Genomic DNA, 24,833 nt, shown 5'->3' with positions numbered 1-24,833 from the left:
TAATGCCCTGTGCTGCTTCTACTCACGCAAATGGTACAATTTCATTCTGCCAACGGAAACGTGTCATGACCCTTTGTTTGTAAGTTATCACATAGTAAACAGACAAAATTGAAAAGTTGCTTGAATGGTTTGATGCGGCTGAATGTTGAAGCCGCACTGACCAATGTTTAACAGTGACTGATTACTTTGTGCCAGCAACAATAAAAACAATAAAAAAAATTAAAAAAAAGAAAGTGGATATTAATGGGTTACATTTCTTCACTTTAAAAACTTGGTAGGGTCCTATTTCCAGGATCACAGTCCCCCTTGACACTTTCACAACAGCATCTATAATTGATCACCATATACTCTAGTTGTTCTGCTTGCCCTCCAATATGTGTAAACTGTTGGGTCGGAGCACCCAGCATGCTACGTGTCCTGGAGGAATCTGTAGACTGACATGTGTTGTCTGATCCACCAGTCACACATTCCTCCACCACTTCCTCCCTCCTCCTTCCAGGTCACTATTTGGTCCAAAGAATATTTTAAGGAGAATAGTATTTGGAAAATGTAAGTTCCATGCCATATTGTCAGCTGTCATGAGCCATTTGGGGTTTTGTGTGAAAATAAGCACATTGATTGATTGGTATTCACCAAAAGCTTTAAAGTTTAGTTAATTTATTTTTACAGCATATGTGTTTTCTTTACAGCATATGTGTTTTCTTGTATTTGCAGAATACATGATTGACCGACCAGAACCAGAATTCTTAGAACTGAATGAGAAGGCACGAGCACTTAAACATATTCTTAGTAAGATTCCTGATGAGATCAATGACAGAGTGCGGTTCCTACAGACAATCAAGTAAGCTATCATGCAGTTATGCATTACCGAAGCAGTACATTTCTTGGATTAATATGCATAATTGTACACAAACCGCAATACAACTTCAGTTTGAATTTCCTTCCACAAAAGGCACAGTTAAGATTTTCATAAGGCGGGAAGAAGGAACTAATTACAATGCATCACTTTTCACAACCTAGATTAAATTGGAATGGGTTTTAGTGTATTCAGATTCACACTAAATCACACTCATGTCCTGTACTTCTGAAAGCTACGTTTGTGAGTATCAGTTTGTAACAGACGGATGTGACTACTGGTTAAACCAGTTTTCCCTTTTGATAAGGAGTACATCTCAAAGGATGTAATCGGGGCTTCTTGAATTACATGTCAGTGAAGGGATTAGTTATGTGGCAGTGTTGAATAAATCACGCAGCAAGAAAAAGCATATTATGCAGCACAGTCTACAGGTATACAGGTATTGTCTTTTTCTAATTTGTGACTTGAACACACATTAATACTGTCTGATCAGTTTCTTGTTTAACATCTGAATATAGCTTTCATCACCTGAAAGGTGCCAGTAAACCTTTGCAAGGGTTCTACCATTAGTAGGTCCAACCGACCAATATTTATAAGAGATCTTTGTGTGACACCCAAAATCAGAAATCAATTAAACAATGACAAATTATTGAGCATTTATCGAAATGTATGTAATGTAAATTCATCCATAATCCACAGTTTCAATGGTTGCTCCAATTTACGGAAGTGAAACAAGTGCTCCAGGGAGTGCTTGTGAAGGGATCTGAATCAAGAGGTATAAGTGCTAATAATTACAATATTTACAATAAATGAAAAGACCTGTCTAACAATGTATAAATGGCTAACTAGTCAAATCACCAGTAGCAAGACGCTGTGAATGCATATTCAGTCATCCGTATCTGGGCATGATATAAGAGTACAGGTTAAGATAAAAGAAAAGTAGAAGTTTCGACCCCAAAGAATGATGGAAAGGCCAGTAGTTACTTAAGATGGGGATCTTCCTCAGTACAGAAAGAATGAGTAACCTCAATACAACTCTGCAACGTAGGCGGTGAAAAACTTTAAAGGATGAGCTGAAAAGCTCCTGTTCTAGAAAAGGACACATGCAGTGCATAAACACAGAATTCCAGTAGGAATCTTGAGTTGCTATGAGGTCTTGAGGCAGACAGAACATAGACTTGAAGGGCATACATGTTTTGAGAATTTTAATGAAATGTTCATAAAAGATGAGTTGACAGATTTGAATATTTACCCTAATTTTGAGTTGCTTTGACTTCACAAGCCTTCTACCTCTGTTCTTTGTCCAAAAGAATTGAAACGTGGCTGCCCTTTCACATTTAAAAAAATGTTGTTCCGTAAATTGAGAGGTGATGGGTATTTGACTCTGGGTTCCATCTCCTCAAAAGACCAAGGAAAGAGAATCCCTGTCGAGGACCTTACTAGTTCTCCCTCTGATACAGCCAAGGTCCCTCAGTTGATTGTGTCAGCTTGTAATGCATACAGTGCTGAGCCTTTTGTCATTTAGGAACTTGTGTTTTTAATGTAGAGACCCCTAGAAAGATGATTATGCCTCTAAGGCTCTGACATGGTCTTCGAACTACCCGTGATCTTATAAAAGTAATCTCTCAACAATGGGCAAGTAGCTGCACACCTTCAGACTTCTTGCTTATGTGTGTGTCCCTTTCTTAATGATTTTTTCCTGCAGCCTTGATCTCCTAGCTTGGCCATTAAACATATGCAAGAAACAAGCAAACCTACTGCTTGTTCTGCAGCTCTCAATATTTGTAGAGAATTTCTCTCCGCAACATTGTATACCAATCCAGTTCATTTCAGTGGTGTAGGACACTGCAATGTTAAACGCCTTCTCGTTTATGGACAATGTGTAGAGTATTTTAAATGATCACCCTTCAGCCAATTTGAAAGTAATTCCGTATGTCCCACAAAGTCTCTGGCATGATTTAGGATCTGGTTGCTTAAGGATAGTCTGAAAGCCTATCTAAATCCGTTCTAAAGAGATTTGAAGGACAAGATTGTGGTTTCTCAAAATTTGCATGTCAGATTTATGATTCTAGTTGAAGAATAAACAAATCTTTCACCAATGTTACTTTCAGATCCCTTCATGGTTGTGTCTAGACGTCATTGGGATCAACACCATGCTTATTATGTTCATGTAACAAGCCCATTTCAGGATGTTGGAGCTTGGAGCTATCTCTCTAGCACTATACCACTTCCTTTGATTTTTGTATTAAACATGCAAATATGTTGGTGGACAACACCACTAAGTTGTACAGCTAAGCAACGCAAGTGGAGTAGGATCAAGGTCTTTATGTAGAAGCCATATGGGTATAGAGGATAGCCATACACAGCTTATCTTACGAAAGCACAGGCCATTGGAGCAGATAGACTAAACACACTATCTTAGCCAATCACGAGTGAGGAATAAAGTCTTAAGTGGTTCTGAGCAAATTAAATGCTTAATGATGGGTGAAAGTGCATTTGTTCACCAGCATTCAGAATAATAAATGTCAACCATATAAGCAGTGTATGAAAGATGCCTTTTTCATAGTCTGAATTGATAATTGTTATGCATTCCCTATGCTTTCATTAATGCAGTGCACAAGATCAAGCTCGACAAGGCAAAAACGATTCTCATCGCCCTAAGTTAAAATACAGTTCTGTTCATAGTGCGCAATGCTACCTCCAAGGAGGCGTCCCGGAGCTGGCGGAAAAGAACACCCAGAGAGGGGAGCTGAGAAAGGGAGGACAGCTGCCTTAGCAGGAATCGGAAAGATGAATTTTTAAAGACTTTCTAAAGACCGTTTCAGACGAGCTGCTTCTCAAATTAAGATAAAGTGCGATCCACTGCTTACTTACCAAAAAGGTGAAGGATATGTCTCCTCTTCTGGCCCTGTGAATACGAGGGATATGGAAAAGTTTGAGATTATTGGATCTCAAGAGTCTCTCCTGTATGTATGGTTTGAAATGGCTCCTAAACTAGAGAGGGCCTCTTTGATTGTAGGCCCTGAAGACTATGATCAGAGTTTTAAACTGGATTATTTTGTTAATGGGAAGCCATTGAAGGGCACGTACATGGCAAGACACCGAAATTTGAAGCAAGATTTTCAAAATCGGCCGGGCAACAGCATTTGAATAGTTTAGAGGCACTGTATCAACAATTCTGGAAGGCCGAAGTAAAGACTGTTTGAATAGTCCTACCTAGAGGGTAATAAGGCGTGTGCAATCGTCTTGCGATGCTCTACTGGAATGAAGTTCAGCATCCTTTTCAAAGACCTAAGGGTGAAGAAACAGGAGGAGGATAAGGCCTTGACCTGGGGGTCAAAGGCCATGTCAGATTAAGATTTCATCCTGAGGTCTCTAATCACAGGAGCAGGACCCGGGGGTGACACCCAACTTTGAAGGCTACCAAAGATAAGGTGAAGGGATGGATTTAGTGCTGAAAAACTTCAGTCTTGTCTGAGTTAAGTCTCGGACAACTTGTGTTCATCCAATCCACCACAAATTCAGGCAGAGCTTGATGGAATCAAGGGTAGTATGCATGTTGTCCTCGAAGGTCAAGAGGAGTTGAGTGTTATCTGCTTAGGATACAACTTTAACACCCTAGGACTCCAACAACTTAGCCAACACCAACTTGGGCGGTCTGTCCCATAAGGAGGACATACTCTGTTAGCAGCAAGTTAACACTTGAAACTTTAGGCTGACAACCCTCGGGCATAGAACTAAAAAGGGAGAGTTTACCTACAGATACTTTGCCGAATGTTGCAGAGGTTCATTTACCAGCAAGAAACCCTGTGAAATTACTATGTTACAAATAAAGAGGAGACAGTTTGCAGAGTGCTTCGCTGTGTACAAGTCAAATTGTAATGCAATTATGCTTGCTCTTGTTAAAGCGGATATGAACATTGCCACTATGAAATCCTTTCTGGCATCTGTGTTCCATAAATTGCCTGAATAATATTCTTTCTCTAGTATTACTAGACTGTTAAGAATGAGAGTTTATCAAACTGAAGTCCTCTAAAACTGTTTGACTACCTAGGTGGGATTTAACTTTAATGGTGACATTTCTGTTTGTAATACATTTCTCAGCCAATGCATCCAGTACTGCTGAGCGCAGCTCATTGTCAATAAAACCACTTTCAAATTAATTCATAGGGCCCACCCATCATTTCCACTGAAGGTAGTATTGCTTTTTCATCAAAGTTAAGATGATATTGTCTTCGTCTTTGCGAGAAAGTGCCTCATTTGACATGTTAATCCCCCACATATTTTGCCTAAAAAATTATGAGGTTTCAATTGTAGTGCACAGGGTCCCTGTGAAGTGCTTCCTCCCCAAAACTGTAGTAGGATTGATAACTACAGCCCACCTGTAAGTCCCTAGTCAATAGTACCCTTGGTACGTAAGGCATAGAAACTGAAGTGTCCCCTAGGGACCCTTCACAAAGGCAATGCCACTGCAGCTTGCATGTTTTGGTGCAGTCAAAAACTGTCCACATGGCACACTGCCCGAATGCCATGCCAACTAGCACTGCCTAAGGTATAGGTAAGTCACTCCTCTAGCAGGCTTTACAAACCAAGCCCTAAGACAGGGTGCACTATATCACAGGGGTGGGCATATCAGCAAGAGCAGATAAGCCCCTACAATATTTAAGTTTATTCTTAGATATTGTAAGTACCAGGAAAGCCATAGAGAGTACATGGGCTGGAAGCTCGACAACTTAAGTTCCCCAGCACCTTGATGGCTTCACTGAACCCTGGAGTTTTTGGTATCAAGCGACTCCTCTTAATAAACCAGCACTGATGGCAGTGTTGGATTTATTAAACCTTGTACTCGGAGGGCACCTTAGAAGTACCCCCTGAAAACCTACCAACTGGTGTGATCTCTGACTTGCTTTATGCAGTCTACCTCCACCAGACCTGTTTCTGGACCCCTGGGCTGAGAGCCTTTGCTCTCTGTGGCCAGAAACGAAGAACACCCTGGACGGAGGTGTCTCCCCTCCTCCCACAGGATGGGGCCTGCTTATGTTCGTAAAAATACTGCATCTTCAAGCACGTCGTTGAAATAAACATTTTAAACTTCGTCTCTTTTTACCCATGTTGTGGACTTGTATGAGAATATAACGAAAGAGTGTTCTTGATTCCCACCATTCCTGAGAGTAATCTAAGTCGCATGTTCTATGTTGTCTAATCATTGATACCTTTGCTATAGGACAGAAGAGCTAATGTGACACTGATGCTAGTCGGTTAGGGGTTCTAGGTACTGAGGTGAGTTTTTTCGGTCCACCACAATTCACTGATGTCCTGGGTCTCTGTGCACAGTTCTGTGTATGAGCAGAATCCCTGCAACACCGCAGTCTGTGAACATGTTGTTGAGGGTGTCCGAGACAAAATGATCTGAGACTCTGGTATTGCGTCTTACGTGGTTGATTCCTCCCCTTTCTGATAGATAATCAATATCTCTTGGAAGGTGAATGAACCTCTGCTTCTTCTTCCCTCCACTTTTTTGATCTGTACAGTTTCTGTTCAGATCAGTTGTACTTAAGACATGTGCATTTGCTGCATTTGACTTTTCAGGATGAGTGAAACCATCCTGAAATAATTGAACCCATAAATTCTGGCTGTTGTCAACCTCGTGGAAGTCCTGCAAGTAGAGGCCTTTAAGAAGGGGTGTGTGTACCCTTAAGAAGCATTTATTTTTACTCAACATAATCCATTGTGGTGGAGTTCATTTCTACTTCTTCACTTGAAGTTAACCAACTCTAACCTACTGCATAAAACTGATTTAAAAAAAAATCTTTCCTGATATAATCTACAGAATAACTGCTATCCATCTGAATTGGAGTATGATTTTCCTTTTGGTGAATGTATCACCCAAACCTACAACATACTTTCACTTAGACCCTTATTGTGAGTATCCTGTGAAAGATATTGCACCATTTGCATTATTTAAATTCAGATACCACCGGTGTTGGAATTTAACATGTGCAGTAATGAACTATTGTGATAAGTCTTGGCCTTTCAAATGGGGCATGATATCCGGGTTTTGATACTTGTCACACCAAAAATCCTCATTATACTGGTGTGTATCAGACATTTTCATCCAGTAATATTTAGCTTACTTTCCCTGCTGAAATTTGCGTGGGGAAAACTGCTGTGAGAATTTCCACAAAATGTTATTCTGTACCTTAAAAACAGAAGTTTGCACAGGCCCACATAATAACTGCCTTAAAATAGATCTTGGAAGATAGTGTCAAAGGTTGGGTATTCACTAAACTGATGCCTAGTACTGCCCTAGATACCTACCACTACTGTGCCTAGCGGACACGCAAATACCACGGGAGAGCTCTTCCCGCAAGACTCGTAGACCTCGATAATCCTTGCTGTGCCCCATACTTTCCTATTCCCTTCCTACTATATGTGGTTTGGCGGATGAGGGGGGGGGGCAAGGGTGGAGGGTGGGAATGTTGGGTTTCCCCTTTTCTTTTTTCCCCCCTTTTATGTTGATGTAATGTTTGTTCTGCGCTGCTCACTATTTGCTTTGACAGACCCGCTCCATGCCTTTACTAATGTAAAAACGCTTACTGCGACACTTGTTGTCTGTACTGAGATGATTGAGAGCCGAGAGTCGTATCTGAAAGAAACAGGTTAGTATTAGATTCCTTACCTTAGAATATCTCCCGGCGTCGGGCTGGATCCGGAAATGTTTGCGTAGCAGTACCCTTGCGCTTCGTTAGGTGTCGTCTGTGGCTCCGCGTCCGTCGTCGGCGTCGTGAGCGCTGGAATGACGTCGCCGGAGTACTTAGATGCCACCCTGGCGCGCTGACGTCCGTTCTTCTTTTTTCCACGCCAGCAAGTGCCGATCCGGAAAAAGTGGTACCCTTAGTCAATTTTTGACTAAACTTTTTCGATCATTTTTGATCTACTTCGAAGTCTATACGACTCCGATGGTGCCGGTAGGGATGCCCGGGTTCAAACCCTGCGCTGACTGCGACCGACCGATGTCGGTTACCGACCCCCATCGCCGGTGTCTTCATTGCCTAGGCCTCGACCATGACGACAAGGCCTGTTTGACTGTCGAGCCCTGACGTCTAAGGCTAGGTGGGAGCGGTCCCGCAAGCGGCTTCAAGCTCCAGCAGTCGGCCCCGCGCCGCTCGAGGTCCCGGTCTGCTCCATACCCGACGGTCCCTGGGCAGCACGCGACGCCGGAGGAGATTGAGGCCTTCCATTCGGCCATGAGGTCGCTCACTCCTCCGTCGGGCTCCGCGGCGCCTTCGGGCTCCGCGGCGCCTTCGGGCTCTGCGGCCCCGACTGGGAGCCCCAACGGGTCGGGTGCTTCGGCCCCGACGGCGGCAGGTGCTTCGGTCCCGGCGCCGCAGGATCCAGATCCGGGTCGCCGCCGGTCGACCTCACGACCGCGCCGGCCCCAAGGGTGTCGCCCCCGGCTCTTCCTTTGGGCGGCACCGTCCCCGATCCCACCCTCGATTCGTGTCCGGCGCCGTATCCGACGCCGATGGGAGATTTCTACTTCTATGACCCGGCACCATCCTTTGGTCCTGAGTATCAGGAGATGGGTGGTGAGGGGGATTGGGAGGGGTCTGAAGAGCTAGGGGACGCCAGTGGTCTGGATACCTTGCCAGACACTGGTTTTGTCTGCCCTCCCACCGTGGCTATGGAGGAGAGGGCTGCTTATAGTGTGGTGTTGACGCGGGCAGCCAAGGCCTTACATCTTGAGCTCCCCGTCGCGGCCGTGAGGACTTACCTCCTCACGGAGGTCCTTAAACCGCAGGCAAGCTCAGCCGAGCCTCTGCTGCCATTTAATGAGACCTTGTCTGACGTTCGTTTTTTTTTTTTGTTTTTTTTTTTAACAACCTTTATTATCCACCAAAATGTCATACACAGCTTGCAGCCTACAACCCGGAGGCCGACAGCGAAACTTTAGCAGCAGGCTGCGCTTCTCGGACATAGTATACACAGCCATTTTGCCGACAACATAGGGGTCCGGCGGCGCTTTCAACAAATGTCATGCGTGTGTAAGCAGGTGTGCTCGGCAACACTAGATCACCCTGTCAGCTCAAGCCCGCGTGCATTACAATTGTCCCCTCCTAACTATGTGGAATGCTGGTGCCACTCAGCTAGTGTACGTTGATCTAAGATTCCTGATAACCCCTATCTAAAACAAACCCAACTGTCCCTTCCCCCAACATCATTACAACCCACCCCCCCTGCCTGCATCGTCGCTTACTCCAATCTATGCTCTGCCCGGCAATCCTGCCTATCTGGAGTGTTCTGTTACTACATGTAGTGTACTGCCTATTGCGCGTGTATTTGGACTTCTCCCGATCCATACTCCTGCCGCTGGTGAGGTTCTGGTATCCCCATCCTACTGTGTGCCAGGGTGTGCCACCATTTAAGCCGTATCGCTATGCGACACGTAGATGGGAATCCGTCTCGATCTCTCAAGTGGTGCCTGATCTATGTCGCTGTCAACTTTAACCCTCTACATCGTCCTCATCATTGAGAGCCTGTACATTGCCCCGGCAGCCTGTATATCCACCTCCGCATCCCTAGCTCTCAAATGGGCCTGGTACAGGCCCCAGAAATTCTTGGGACGTCTCACTGGAGGAAGTAGCTCGCTGTAGCATTCTGACTGCGTGCAGCAGTACAGCATGTCTTGCGCCCACCTTTTCTTGGTAGGCAGTGGCCCTCTCATCCAACACATTGCAACAACCTGTCTGGCCATCAGCATGCCCATATCAGTCAGTCGTCTCAACGCCACCGGGAGACTACTAGAGTGACCCAGAAGAGCCAGAGCAGGGTCAGCCGTCAGTTCCGTGTCTAATATTGCACTCATTTCAGTGAATACTTCATTCCAGAATTTGCGAATTCCCGGACACCACCAGGCCAGGTGCATGAAGTCTGCTGTCGAGGCATGGCATCGTTCACATTCTGCCGTTTGTCTAAGGCCATATCTTTGCAGCCTCTCTGGAGTGTAATACACTCGTTGGAGATATTTAAAATGAATCAGTCTGTGTCGTCCATTTAGTGACAGTTTCCTGGTGCTCGCACAGCAGTATTTCCACATACCATCATCTATCGGAGTCTGCAAATCATTCTGCCATGCTGTCCTAGCTTTTGAGTACTGCTGCTCTCTGTGGGAGCAGCCCAGTCTGTACAAAGTTGTGACTAATTTATGTGGGGAGGAAGTTTTGATAACATAGGTAAGTTCCGGGACCTCCGGCGGTTCTGCCAGGTCCGGGCCCAAGAGGTCCAATAGCGCGCTGCGTATTCTATGGTATTAAAAGCGATGAAGTGTGGCCTCGTCGGTTCCCGGCGCAAGCTGCTCCCATGTTTTCACCGTGCCATTGAAGAATAGATCCCCCGCCGTGGAAATGCCCATCGCGCGCAGCGCCCGGGTCACTCCCTTCTCGGCGATATGTGCAAGCCACATTGCCCATTCAATCGGCATGAGTGGGTAGTATAGTAGCACGCAGTCCTGAGCATGCATCAGCGCGTGCCATGCATGGTTGGTGGCCGTGAGCGAGTACAACGTGCCAACTCTACGATCCGTCGGCTGAAATACCGTGGCCGGAAGCGGAGTTGGGTCCGCAAATAGACGTTCCAAGCGCATATGTGGAATGTTAGAATTACCGTGGATCCACGTGTGCAAGTGGGTTGCTTGCGCCACTCTGTAGTATCTCTCCATGTCTGGAGCGCTCAGCCCTCCCAGCTCGTACGGGAGCGTAAGCAATGTCCATTTAACCCTGGGTTGTTTGCCCCCCCCAAGCGAGTCTAATCAGTAGCTGCGTCAGAGTTTTGAAGAAGACCTTTAGGAGCACTATTGGAATGTTGTTAAACAGGAATAAGAATCAGGGTAGCACCACCATTTTCATAATGGCTATACGGCCCATCAAGGACAGAGGCAGCTTGCACCACACTTCCACGTCGTCTGCCAGCTTGCTATATGCAACGCCGTAGTTTTCGCGTATGAGAATCTCCCGGTAAGGATGGAGCATAATCCCAAGATACCTAACCGGTTCCGTTGTCCATTGGAGCGGGTATTCCATGTCGAATTTCTCTGTCATTGGGGTCAGCGGGAATGCCACCGATTTAGACCAGTTGATCCGTAGGCCGGAGAGAGCACCGAAGCGCACCACCTCCCTCAGCACCGAGGAGAGATTCGACTCCGGGTCTCGGACATACAGCAACGTGTCGTCCGCGTAAGTTGATACGACAATTTTGTACGTCGGGAAATTTATTCCTTCGTTACTGTGGTACTCCCTAAGGGCACACGCCAATGGTTCGGCTACCAGTGCATAAAGGAGCGGCGAGAGCTGGCAGCCCTGTCTAGTACCCCTACTGATCCCAAAGGAGTCCGAGACCCGGTCGCCTATACGAAGTCTGGCCGTAGGCTGATGATACAGTGCCCCTATCATTTGCAGGAACGGCTCACCTAGTCCCATCCTCCGAAGGACTCGCAACATGAAAAGCCACTCTACTGAGTCGAAGGCCTTTTCCATGTCAAGGAAAATTGCTACGGCCTTGGTGTCTCGTCTAACATGTTGCATAGTGCCCAACACGGTCCGAATATTATAGGTGAGGTTCTTGTTAGGGATAAACCCCGCTTGCTCCGGAGCTACCAACTCCGGGGCCAACAACGCTAAGCATGTCGCCAGAACCTTGGCATACAGTTTGGCATCAACATTCAATAGAGACAGCGGCCTGTAGGAGCCGCATACGTCCGGGGGTTTCCCTGGTTTGAGAATGGTCACGACCAACGCCTCCCTCCTAGAGCGCGGCATACTGCCCTCCACACAGATGTCGTCAAACAGTGTGGACAAGTGGGGGATCAACTTGTCCTTAAACGCTTTATAAAAGCCCACCGTCAGCCCATCCGCTCCGGGGGCACTGCCCGATCGCATTCTCTCCGACGCCTCCGATATCTCATCCTTGTGTATGGGCTGCATCAGGAATTCCCGATGCGTGTCAGTTAGAAAAGGCATCTGTATGTAGCTCAGATAGTCTTCTATCTCATCCTCAACGTGGTCAGCTCTAGTCTCGTAAAGACTTGAGTAGTATTTCCTAAACTCATCTATTATCTCAGTCTCTTCCGTGAGTGTTGCACCATTCGCCGACTCCAGCTCAGATACTACCTGTGCACGTCTATCGTTTTTCAATATCCTAGCAAGGAGAGAGCTAGGACGCTCTCCCTCACCGTATGTCCGGGCGGTCGCATATTTCCCCAAGTGTTTCACTTCCCTATCTGCTTCTTCGTTGTAGTCTGCTATGAGGTTTTTAATGTCCGACACGTTAGCATCCGTGCCTCCCAGCTGCCGTCTCTCTAATTCAGCAAGCTGCTTTTCTAAGTGCTGTAGCCTCTGGCGTAGAGACTTGAGGACACTAGAGTGTTTGGACATAGCTATACCTCGGATGTACAGTTTAAACGCTTCCCACACTGTTTGGAAACTATCAACCGACCCTATGTTAGTTTCGAAAAATTTATCAATTTCCTCAGCTAGCTCACCCCTGAAGAGTTCGTCCAGTAGGGAGTACGGGGGAAAGCGCCACGTAAAAGGCGGTATCTTTTTCACTGGGGTTTCCAATGTCAAAAGAAGCGGTGAGTGGTCTGATAGGGTGCGAGGCAGTATCGTACAATTTCTGATGTGTCTCGTAACTAATGAGGATGCCAACCAGTAGTCAATTCTAGTATGAATGTTGTGAAAGGCTGAATAATGTGTGAACCCTCCCCTCGCTGTGTGCCTACTTCTCCACATGTCCACTAGGTCTAGCGTCATGAGCTCTGTCTGAATCTTCAATGCAGCTGCCGAGGGTCTACGTAGAGGGCCCGATGACCTGTCTAGCGCCGGATCAAGTACTAGGTTTAAGTCCTCCCCAAAGCATTTGCGCGTTGGAAAATATTAGACAGTGCTGTGCAAGAGAGTCATAGAAGTCCGGGGAATCATAATTGGGACCATAAACATTTACCACTAAGAGGTCATATCCCTTCCCCGCACACCTAGATATTAAATAACAGCCTTCCGGGTCCGCTCTCAGTAATTACAACTTCATTTTTGCTCTGGGGTTTACCCATGTCAATACTCCCCTAGAATGTGTCGTGAACCCTGCTGTAGTGATGTTCCCCGCTAGCCCCCTACTAAGAAGCATTTTGCTTGTGAGAGGGAGATGTGTCTCCTGTATGAGTGCCAAATCCACATTCTGTCTCTGCAGGTAATTCAACACCTTTCTGAGTTTACGATGATCATTCAGACCTCTCACATTCCATGTTAAAGCCCCAAGTGACCCCACCTCCCCGTCCACTGTTACACTGTTTGTACCAGCCATCCCAGCGACAAAGCAGTTCGGTAAATGGCAGCAGCTATATCTCGGCTAATATATGCAGTACGAACCGGCAGTGCAAACAACATTGCTCCCTTATCTACCCCCGTAACACCAAAAACAAACCCTAAACCCTTTCCAGTCCCCCTCCCACAGCCAACCTCTCCCAACCAGGCCTGGCTGAGCCCCTTCCCTCCCCGCCTCCCATTCCCTAGAACTTTCAATAGAATCATGAAGAACCCAGTGGTGCGTTGCGCGCTGGGGCCGAGGTCGCCTGCTCGTTTATCTGAATCAACAGTACGTGTCGTCTCACTCAGGCCGATCCCCCGGCCCCCGCCGTGCCATGTAGCATGCACCTAAGTGATGTAGTGTGTAACAAAAATCTGTCCAACCTTTATCCACGCTCTCCCTCCCTCTCCTGGCCCATCTCCGTGTGCTAGACACCAATTAGGAAATGCCCCCCCCCCCTTAGGATTACCGCTGGCTACAGCCCATGTACAGCAGTCCAAGTCCCACCCGCCATGCAGTTAACCTGTCGCAGGGGGGGAGGGGGGGAGTGGGAGGGCTGCAACACATGCGAAGGGTCGTCATTAGGGAGCCCCCTCACCTCATTGTACTCAGTCCTTATTCTTGGTCGTCTAGGCGGCTACTACCCTCTCCCTCCTCGTGGGCATTGCCGTTTCTGTCGCTCCGTTCCTTCGTCCAGGTCTTCAGTGCTATTTGCAAAGCCTGTGTGTCCGTAAAGATATGCGACTTTCCCTGCCGGTTGACTCTTAAGTTTCGCAGGATAGAGCATCGCATAGTCCAGACCTAACTCTCTAAGTCGCTTCTTGAAGGGTACAAACGGCTTCCGCGATTCTTGAACCCTGCTGGTGAAATCCTGAAACAGTGAAATGGCCGAACCCTCATATTGCAGTGACTTGTGTGTCCTTGCGAGCAGCAGGGCTGTGTCCCTGTCGAGGTAGTTGAGGAGTTTCGCTATTATAGGTCGAGGGGGAGCGCCCGGGCGGGGGCGAGGTCCCAATGTGCGATGAGCCCTCTCCACCACAAACATTGCTGAGAATACTCCTTCGCCCAGCAGAGTGGTAAGCAGGCCCTCCACAAATGTTTCCATCGGGCCAGTGGTGGTTGTCTCCGGCAGACCTACGATGCGGAGGTTGCAGCGCAGCGAGCGGGCTTCCAAGTCCTCGGTCTTGTCCAGGAGAGCCTGCAGAGTTTCTCAGTTGTTTTTTTTTTGTGACCCACCTCCAGTTCAGTCTGGGCCTCCTCAACCTTCGCCACTCTGCGCTCATGTCCAGCCTCTCCGCATGCTTATCCAAGCGCTCCGCCATGCAGTCCATTCTATAGGTCAATGCGTCGATTTTCGTGCCCAGTGATGATATACTCGACTGCAACCCTTTCTCCATTGCCAACAAAGGGCTTTGATATCTGTGCCCAGTTTCTGCGGGTCCTCAGGTCGCTCAGAGGCCTTGTCAGCCACCGGTGATTCACTTTGCTGCAAACGTCTCTGTGAGAAGGGGAGCTTACTCTGCGTTTTGTCTCCCTTTCCCGTAGTGCAAGGGTCTCAGGTGACTGTATGTCGTATGATGCGTCGCTGGACGGCCAACTGACGTGCTATTCACAGTGCGGCTAGCACGCAAACCAGGTGTCCCGCGTGTCGCACGCACCAAAGTCCAGTGCGTCCGATCCAGCACCCGGCCCTTATACTCACCAGTCCGCAGCTGGGCACTCCCTGCCCCACCAGGTGGCCCCACACAGCCAGAGGAGAAGACCTGTACCTATAGGCCTCAGCGCCACTGCGTAGATCCCTGTCTCACTGTCCCCATACACTTGTCGCAGTGTTGTGGCGCAATTTGAATTCCGGGCTCACTCCGACGAGCTGGGCCTCTATGCCGATGTGGTCTGTGTAAGGTAGTGAGGGCGGGGGGGGGAGCGCGTACCCCCTGCGGACGTTCCAGGGATCGCCCCCCGCCTCTGTCCGCACCCGCAGCTGTCCGGCACGCCACCTAATAACCAGGGAGTGGATCGAGTCTTCTGAGCCTCCCCAGGGGAAGGAGGCCCCATGGGCAATGTCCCGCAGATTCACAGCCGTGGCCTCCCGGCCCTGTGAGAATGTTGTCTCACCTCGTGTCTCCGTCGCGGAACTAGTATCCCGGGTCCAACTCCCGCCTGGTCCCCAAAAGCAGTTCTCCACCTGACGTGCCAGGCCCCCGGCTGCTGACTGCAATGGCGCCTGGGCCAGGCTCACCGTCCGCTGCGACTCGGCTCCCATCTGCCCTCCACCGTCAGTCACTCAAACACCAGGCCCAAAAACATGGGGCAGGAGCCTCCCAAGTCGCGGGGGGAGTGCAGTGTGCTACCTTAGTGCGGAAGTCGCGGCTCTTGTCCGACACGCCTCTCTCTCCACCACAGCGTGGTGCTCTGAAGTCCCAGCGGCGGGCCGCCAAACCCAGATCCGCCACCAGCGCCAGGACACTCACACCGCCGTCGGGCCGGGGCTGCAAGTGCTCTGACTAACCAGGAGTCCGAGGAAGGGAGAGCGGTCTCAAATTATTCACATCAGTGCAGGATAGTGCAGGATATTATATCGGCCTTGGCGGAGCCGTGGTCTCAAGCGGCCATTACGATCGCCGGCAAGCTCCGCCCCCCTCGTCTGACGTTCTTTTGGGCACCTGGTCCAGGCCCGCTACAGGTCAGCCTGTAGATAGGAACATGGCCAGACGCCACCGCCCGGCTCAGGGCGACCCTGCTTTCCTGTCCATCCACCCCACCCCGAGAGCCTGGTCATCCAGGCCTCTAACTCCCAGACCGCGTTCCCGACAGCTCCCCCCGATTGGGAATCCAAGAGGTGTGAGCAGTACGGAAAGAAGGTATTCTCATCCATAAGTTTGGGATTGCGGTCAGTCAAAACCGCGTTCCTCTTGGGCCGCTACACCCACTCTCTGTGGGACACGGTTGCGGACGTGCTGCCACAATGTCCGGAGGAGGTCAGGACTAAACTCACCTAAGCCCTTGCGGAGGGTCGAGATGCGGCACGGTACTCCATCCGGTGTGGGCTGGATACCACGGACTCACTGGGCAGAGCAATGGCAACGACGGTGGCGATTTGTCGCCACGCCTGGTTGAGGTCCACCAACTTCTCGGCTGATGTCCAGAACACTCTTATGGACATGCCGTTTGATGGCCGTCGCCTCTTTGGCGACAAGGCAGAACATGCGCTTGAGCGCTTTAAGGACTCCAGGTCTACGGCCAAGTCCTTGGGCCTCTCGGCCCCGCGCCAGCAAACGGGTGCCTTTCGTGGCCAAGGAAGGGGCACCCCTACACGTGCTGCCAGCCACGCACCGCAGTCTAACATCCAGCGCGGTGGCGGCCATGGAATCCGCCGTGGTGGCGGTCAGGGAATCCGCTGTGGCGGCAGTCGAGGACAACGGCGCGGCCAGTCCACACCTGCCCCTGCAGCATCCGCCTCGAAACCTTCCTAGTTTTAGTTTTCAGGCCCATGTGATGCCAGTGGGAGGCAGGGTTCGCCATCACCACCTCCACTGGCGCTCTGTTACATCGGACAGGTGGGTTCTGCAAATCGCCCGAAGGGGCTACTCCCTCCCCTTCGAGACGATCCCTCCAGCCATGCCACCGCAGTATCACCGCATGTCGGGGGGGATCACTTGACACTTCTCAGAGAGGAAGTTACGGCCCTCTTGGCCAAGGGGGCCATCGAGCGCGTTCCTGGGCCAGAAGTAGGGTGTGGTTGTTACTACCACTAATTTCTGGTACCCAAGAAGGGCAAAGGGGGCCTACGCCCTATCTTGGACCTGCGGAACATCAACGGCTTCCTCCGGCAGGAGAAGTTCAAGATGCTGACACTAGCTCAGGTCCTAGCTGCCCCTGGACCCAGGAGACTGGATGGTAGTGTTGGACTTGCAGGACGCTTATTTTCAAATCCCCGTCCTGCCGGCCCACCGGCGTTACCTGCGGTTCACGGTAGACCACGAGCACTTGGTTTACCGTGCTCCCCTTTGGCCTTACCAGCGCCCCACGGGTGTTCACGAAAGTGATGGCGGTGGTCGCAGCTCATCTGCGCAGGTTAGGGGTTTCAGTCTTCCCCTACATCGACGACTGGTTGTTGAAGGCGGGCTCGCCCCACACAGTCGTCAGCCACCTCCAGACTACGGCCGACCTCCTGCACCTGCTGGGGCTCTCCATCAATGTGTCGAAGTCACACCTGTGTCCCTCTCAGAAGCTCCTCTTCATCGAAGCGGTTCTAGACTCGGTGCAGTTTCGAGTTTATCCTCTCGAACAGCAGGTTCAGGATATTCAGGCTATGATTCCGATCTTTCAGCCGTTATCCCGAGTCTCGGTCAGGGTGACGCTGCGGCTTCTGGGGCTGATGGCCTCCTGCATCCTTCTGGTGCATCACACCAGGTGGCGGATGCGGGCTCTGCAGTGGGAACTGAAGTTTCAGTGGGTCCAGCATCAGGGCAACTTGTCCGACCATGTCTTGATCTCGGAGGGCACTGCAAAACAGTTGCAGTGGTGGCTCACGGACCGCGATTGGGTCAGTGGCAGATCTCTCTCCCTACCCCAACCGGAGCACGTAGTTGTGACGGACGCGTCCCTCCAGGGCTGGGGGGCCACATGGGAGAGGCGGAGATCAGAGGCCTCTGGTCTCCGGCGGAGTTCCAGCTCCACATCAACCTTCTGGAGCTGCGGGCGATCCGGCTTGCAATGAAGGCATTCCTCCCCTCTGTCCGGGGGAGAGTAGTGCAGGTGTTCACGGACAACACCACCGCCATGTGGTACTGCAACAAACAGGGCGGGGTGGGGTCGTGGACCCTATGCCAGGAGGCTCTGCACCTCTGGCAGTGGCTGGAACATCAGGGCGTGACCCTGGTGGTTCAACACCTGGCAGGTTCTCTGAACACCAGGGCGGACAAACTCAGCCGTTGGTGCATGATGGATCACGAATAGCGTCTGAACTCGGACGTGGCGCAAGGCCTCTTTCAGCAGTGGGGAGAGCCTTGGTTAGATCTATTCGCCACCGAAGAGAACGCGCAATGTCATCAGTTCTGCGAGTTGGAACTCGCTCGGAGATGCTTTTCGTCGCGAGTGGAGCTGCGGTCTGTTGTACGCCTTTCCGCCTATACCACTTCTGCCCAGAGTGCTGAAGAAGATCAGGCGCGACCGGGCCCAAGTTATCCTTGTGGGTCCGGACTGGGCACGAAGATACTGGTATCCTGAGCTACTCAGTATGTCTGTCGATCCCCCGATTCATCTGCCTCTTCGGGAGGACCTTCTGTCGCAGCAGCAGGGGACGGTCCTCCACCCGAACCTATCCAGTCTCCACCTCCATGCTTGGAGATTGAGCGGCGACAGTTGAGGCCATTTGACTTGCCTCCTGAAGTTTGTACTGTGATTCTGGCAGCCAGGCGTCCCTCCACAAAGTCGGTATACGCCTGCAGGTGGAACAAATTTGTGGCATGGTGCACAGCAAAGGCTGTGGATCCTCTCTCTGTACCCCTTTCTGAGGTTCTCCTCTTCCTTCTTTCTCTTGCCCAGCAGGGCTCTGCTCTGGTTACTATTAAGGGCTACCTTTCTGCCCTTTCAGCCTTCTTGAGGCTACCTGATCAGCCATCTTTGTTCAAGTCCCCCATTGTGAATAGGTTTTTGAAGGGCATCACACACACATGTTCCCTCCTGTTCCATTTGTGATGCCTCAGTGGGACTTGAACCTTGTACTTACTTTTTTGATGTGCGCTCCTTTTGAGCCACTTCATAACTGCCCTCTCTCCCTTCTTACTCTGAAGACTGCTTTCCTGGTTGCCATCACCTCTGCCAGGAGGGTGAGTGAGCTCCAGGATCTTTCCTCTAAACCTCCTTTCCTTTCTGTCCATCCGGACAAAGTTGTGTTGCGGACCAGACCCTCTTTCCTGCCCAAGGTAGTCACAGCCTTCCACATCGGGCAGTCCATCACTTTGCCCACCTTCTTTCCGCCTCCGCATCCCTCGAAAGAGGAAGAGAGGCTCCACCGTCTGGACCCAAAACGTGCGCTCTCCTTCTATCTGGATCGCACTCGCCAGTTCCGGGTGGATGACCAACTCTTTGTTGGTTACGTGGGCGCTAAGAAAGGTTGGGCGGTGCACAAGCGGACCATCTCTCGGTTGGTCGTCTTGTGCATCAAAGTATGCTACTCCTTGGCTAAAAAGGAGCCTCCTGTTGGGCTGAGGGCCCATTCCACTCGGGCCACGGCGGCTACTACTGCCCTGGGCCGGGGAGTCCCCTTGCAAGACATATGTCAGGCAGCTACGTGGGCCTCGCTGCACACGTTTGCAAGACACTTGACAGCCAAGTCCGGAGGGATGGCTTCTTTGGCCGTACCATCCTCCAGGACTTTCTGGTGTGATTATTAGTTCGCAGACCCACCACCTGGGTTGGTATTGCTGGGGTATCTATTCTAAGGTAAGGATTCTAATACTAACCTGTTTCTTTCAGATGCACAAGTTACTTACCTTCGGTAACGCTATATCTGTAAGAAACAGTAGTTAGTATTCGATTCCTTACCGCCCCACCCATCCTCCCCGTTCTGCGACCCGATATCTAAGGTTAAGGTCATCCCCTTTCAGGGCCCTAGTTTCATGGCACCAGTGTTGGTTTTTAGCATGGCTCTGCGTTTCTGGCGCGGAAAAGCTGTGTATAAGAACTGAGGTCTGCGTGAGAGGGTGGCGTCTAAGTACTCCGGCGACGTCATTCCGGCGCCCACGATGCCGACGACGGACGGGGAGCCGCAGACGACGCCTAATGACGCGCAAGGGTACTGCCACGCAAAAACTTCCGGATCCAGTCTGACGCCTGGGGATATTCTAAGGTAAGGAATCTAATACTAACTACTGTTTCTTACAGATATATCGTTACCGAAGGTAAGTAACTTGTGCGTTTTATGATTTTGCTATTTATTTTGAAATCAATAAAAAGATTTAAACCATAAACTGATGCCTAGTAAGGGGAAACAAGCTATTTATTCTTCAGAAGACTCATGAAAACTAAAATGTTTAGGCTAGCCTTTAATGTGTGTCAGGGAACTTCAAAACATAAAATGGCGAAATTCAGGATTGGTGATCAAAATTGTATCTGGTTGTAGCTAGTCTAGCTGTCTGCTTCTGATCCAGCAGTCCTTGAGCTTAGTTAATAGAAGAGATTGCCTTAAAGTAGTCTGGCGACATGAGATGCTCTGCAAAGCTCATGAATGAGTAAACAGGCTTATCCTTTATTGTTTTAAATTAGCTACGACATTTATAACCTCCCTTATTAAGGTCTTCATGATCACTTAAAAAAATGTCATTGTGTAGTCACAAAATGCCAATTGAAAATGAGCATATTAAATCTCTAGAATTATCTATCAAACTGAGGAGGTAAAGGGCAGTTGAAAATGTAAGACCGGTCTTGCTGTTACAGCGCAGAAGAAGGGCATCTTAGTTTTGCCTAAGGTATTTGTTCAGCTTCTACTGGCTCCAGACACAACAGGAGATTTTGGAAAGGCTTCTGCTTGAATCTTGAACTGCCTTTTCTTGAGTGTTTGCACTAGAGCAGCAGAAGCGCACACAGCTTCCTGGAGATGTTGTGCAGGGTTTTGCAACATTCTATTTCTAATCTTCGATCTAGCTGCCTCAGGAACATGTTTTCATTAAAAATGGTGCTATGCAATCTGATTTTTTTGTTTTGTTTCATATTTAATTAAATGCTAGGTTTAGCATACTGGTTAGGCTGATTTCATTGTAAATTACTTTAGCTTAATTGCAACCCTTACAAAACCTGTTTTAACCATAGTTGAGTAATACATTTTTTAGATTGCATGCATGATTTTTTTAGGTTCCGCCTACGAAATCTTTTGTTAAAAAAAAAAATTCTTAAAAGGGCCTTGTAGCCCGCCCACAGCTAACCCATTACCATTCATAGGCGTCGCCGGTCACTCTTGTTTTCTTGCTTCTTACTGGTCAGCAGCAGTTTCTCAAGTCATCAGGTTGCACTTCCTGTTTTCTTTCTTTAGCTAGTTCCCTGCAGCTTGAACCAAGTACTGTTTCCGGCTGGTGGCCAGTGTCCTTCCACTGTCCCTGTGCTTCCAAGGTCCTTTTTAGGTCGAGCCTAGCGCAGCGCGCCTTCACTGCTCTAGAAAATGACCTCTTGTTACAAACTTCAGATTTTCAGCAAACATTTGCTTGTGGCTTTTGCTGAAAAGTTGAAGTGATTGACCATTGCGTGTGGCATTCAAAAATTGAAAGTCCGCAATTGGCCAATTGCGGGCTTTCAATTGGAGTGTGAGTGTCCCGCCTTCTCTCTAAATGTTAACTCCCCTGGCCTAGGGAACTCTGGAGCGAGCAGCGGCCCCGCAGTGTGCCTGCTGCATTCCTTAAATTCTTTGCAGCGTGCACTCGCGCACCACTCGCAGGCTTTTTTTATTCTTCTAGCGTCTGTGCAGCGCGCGCACCACTCGTGGGCTTTTTTTGTGTGTAGCTTTGCACCATCTGGGGTGTCGCCTCCTCTTGTGTGGAGTGAGCCGCTTCAAAAGAGTTTCAGGGGTAATATTTATTTTACGTAATAATGTAAAGAACTGGAACAACATGGGGGCTCACAGCACTTCTGCGTGCGGGCTTTGCATTTTGAGTGTGCCAGCCACAGAGGCAATTTATGACAGGGGGCACCATGGGGGCTAAGTACACCTATGCTCAGAGATAAAAAGCACCATTTCTCCGTGTAAGCACCATACATAGAAACGGGCATATGACCGGCTAATAACTGAAAGCAAATTTGCTCACCCAAACTGTCTTTCTTCCTTCCTGGCAGGCTGTGTTAGAGCCGAATACATCTTCCCCAAGATTATAGGCAAAGGAGGCCACCTTTCCTGTGACCCCACCCACGTCCAGTTCAGCCCTCCTCCCTACACATTCGTCTTTGGCTGCCGCGGCCAGCCTCCGTTTTCTCACCCTCAACTCTCCAGCCATACCCACAGCCCTGCCTCCTCCAGCACCGCCTTCTTCTTTTCAGTTCTGTCTCCTGCCTTGCCTCATAATCTGAGTACTAATTTTTCATTCTCTCAACCCCGCCCTCTTAAGTGATGTTTCCCTCCCACTGCTATTTCTCCCCCCTCACTTCTTCCCGCAACCCTGGCTCTGGCAGTAGCAGGTTGTTCTTTGTTCCTGAGAAGGACGGGTTAAACACACATTCGCAGGATTTGAGAGTCACTGAAGCTATAGCAGCTTGTAAGGGAACAATCCACTGCCCGGGTCTAAAGGTGTGCTCATTTTCCATGCACAGCGTTTGCACTGAGTTTATAATAATGTTTACTCTGAGGAGCCGCCGCAGTACCATTGAGAGTGACTTTACAACGGGATACCGCCGGCATATAAGCTCAAGCTGCAGGCCGTATTTGGGGGAATTGTATTTAAATTTAAACTGCACAGGGCATGTGCTGTGCCTATTTGCCATGCACAGAGAAAGCACTATGCTTATTTGAATGTTTACTCTGCACAGAGCAAGTGCTGTGCTTATTTGAATGTTTACTCTATTTTAAGGTTTACTCTGCACAGTGCTTGCGCTGTCCTTGCTTTGGTTTTTTTGTAGAGCCACCGTAGTGCCGTTGAGAGTGGCTTTATGATGCGCGCCACCAGCATTAAAGCTTTTACCACTGGCTCCGTTCCTTCCATGGATCGGGAAGTACTGCTTGAGAAATGTCGGGTGAGGGATTGCGGGGTATGTTCCTGCTAGAACTTGACCTAACACTTGCTGATCTATTGACCATACCTGGTCGCTGCAGAAGGTGATGTTTGTTGGTGATCTTCGGTGGCCATTAATCCACCGGTTAAGAGGAAAGTTCCTGTCTGAGAATGAGTGGCACACGCTGTAATTAAAAGTATATGTGCGTGTGCGTTTAAATCTGACTTTGGGTGTGTGTACATGTGTAAATAGTTTCACATATGCACATACTTAGAACGACAGTTTTACACATGGAAAACAACATGCAGACTAGTGCAAGGCCTCAAACAAACCGTGCTTTGCAGTGAAAGGCAGATAAACAAGTAAATGTACATGTCACGGTGCAGTGTTTGTTCCATGTTGTTTCTTGGCACGTACAAAAACTTCGGTGGTGGTGACAGGGCCAGTATAGCTTGGGCATGAGCTTCAGATGGTCCACATCCAGCGACTCCACCGCTCTAGTTTGGGCCCTAGAGGGTGCATGAGCTAAATGTTGTGCAGGTTCACCTTTCTCTCTGTTACATTAGTAGCTTGCTACTTTAATTGTTTTAAGACATTCCCTACCAACCTCTTTAATGTGGCAAGCAGGTATTAGGTGCTTATTCTATACTTCATCACAGCAGGGTGGAGGAGGGGTTATCTAATTAAACGCTGCTTTGCAGTATTTTCTTCAACCATCTTTTAACATAGGGTGGAATAATTTTAATTACAAGTCTATTCAAGGGGTCCTGGTTACATGTTTTAGTTCCGCTCAAATAATTCTCATTACGATTCCGTGGTGTGTTTCTTTGCCCCCACCTTGCAGTGTTTATAATGTACTTTTTTGGTGCTTGAATTTTTGTTTTAACAATGGAAAAGCAGGACTAAACATCCAGAATACATACAAAAACACACTGATGAGACACCCACACTATATTTTTCATTGGGTCTCTAAAAATGTAATAATGTGCACGGCATCTAATATAGTGAGTGTGAGAGTGCCATCTTTCTTGCCTTGGTATGCCCCCACTTTTTTCTGAACTGCTGATGTGCTTTGACTGAGTGTGCCCTGGGTCCATGCCAATCAGGTACCCAGGGCCTGTGTTCCTTCCCTAAAAAAGAAAAGCTATGCTGCAACAAAATACCCAATTGGCATCTCTAGCTACTTGTCAGCCCCTAGTAAATGGTACCCTAGGTACCCAGGGCATGGTGACCAGAGAAGACCCCTGAGGGCTGCAGCACTTATTGTGCCACCCTCGGGGGCCCTGTACCCTGGCACCCACACACTGCCATTGCAGGCTGAGTGCCTAAGTACAGAACTAAAACGAGTCGACATGGCACACATCCCTGTGTGCCATGCCCACAGACCCCACTGCCCTGGCATACTTCAGTCACCCCTCTAGCTCCGTGCCCTATGCCAGAGGTGAGGGCACAGGTGCATGAGCCCTGTGCCCCTACAGTACCCAGGGCCATTCCTGGGCACTGTAAGTGCAGTGATGCCATTTAAGAGTATATGGTGCTGGGAGGTTGTCATTACGAGCTCCACAGCACCATAATGGCTACACTGAAGACGGACAAGTTTGGTCCCAAACTTCTCAGCACATTAAACCAGCACTGATCACAGTGTGGGATTTAATGTAAGATGCACGAGAGGGCATCTTAGAGATGCCCTCCAAAACCCTAACCTACAATCCACTTCTGGGCTGAGTGGCTGCAGAGGCTGCCACTCAGCAGACATGTTGCTGGACCCCTGGGTGGAGAGCCCCCCGCTCTCCTGGGCCTGCAACAATGCACATCCTGGGCGAGGTGCTATGTCTCCTCCAACAGGATGGACAGGGGGAAGCGTCAAAGGCATACCGCCTCTGAGAGCTTCTCCAGACCATTTGCTGTACCCAGCAACTGCCCC

General features: G+C 49.2%; 1 protein-coding gene across 2 annotated transcripts in view; it reads left to right on the top strand.

Moving 5' to 3' along the window:
• The window catches only part of PDCD10 (programmed cell death 10), a 186,512-nt gene that overhangs the window by 81,564 nt on the left and 80,115 nt on the right, over window positions 1-24,833 (top strand). For both annotated transcript variants that reach the window (XM_078665863.1, XM_078665864.1), the window contains exon 5: window positions 715-841. In XM_078665863.1, the coding sequence (XP_078521989.1) occupies window positions 715-841 (127 nt within the window). The remainder of the gene's footprint in view (window positions 1-714; window positions 842-24,833) is intronic.

This window comes from Lissotriton helveticus, chromosome 11, assembly GCF_964261635.1.
Source record: "Lissotriton helveticus chromosome 11, aLisHel1.1, whole genome shotgun sequence".
Lineage (NCBI taxonomy): Eukaryota > Metazoa > Chordata > Amphibia > Caudata > Salamandridae > Lissotriton > Lissotriton helveticus.
This window is presented reverse-complemented; position numbering and strand designations above follow the sequence as displayed.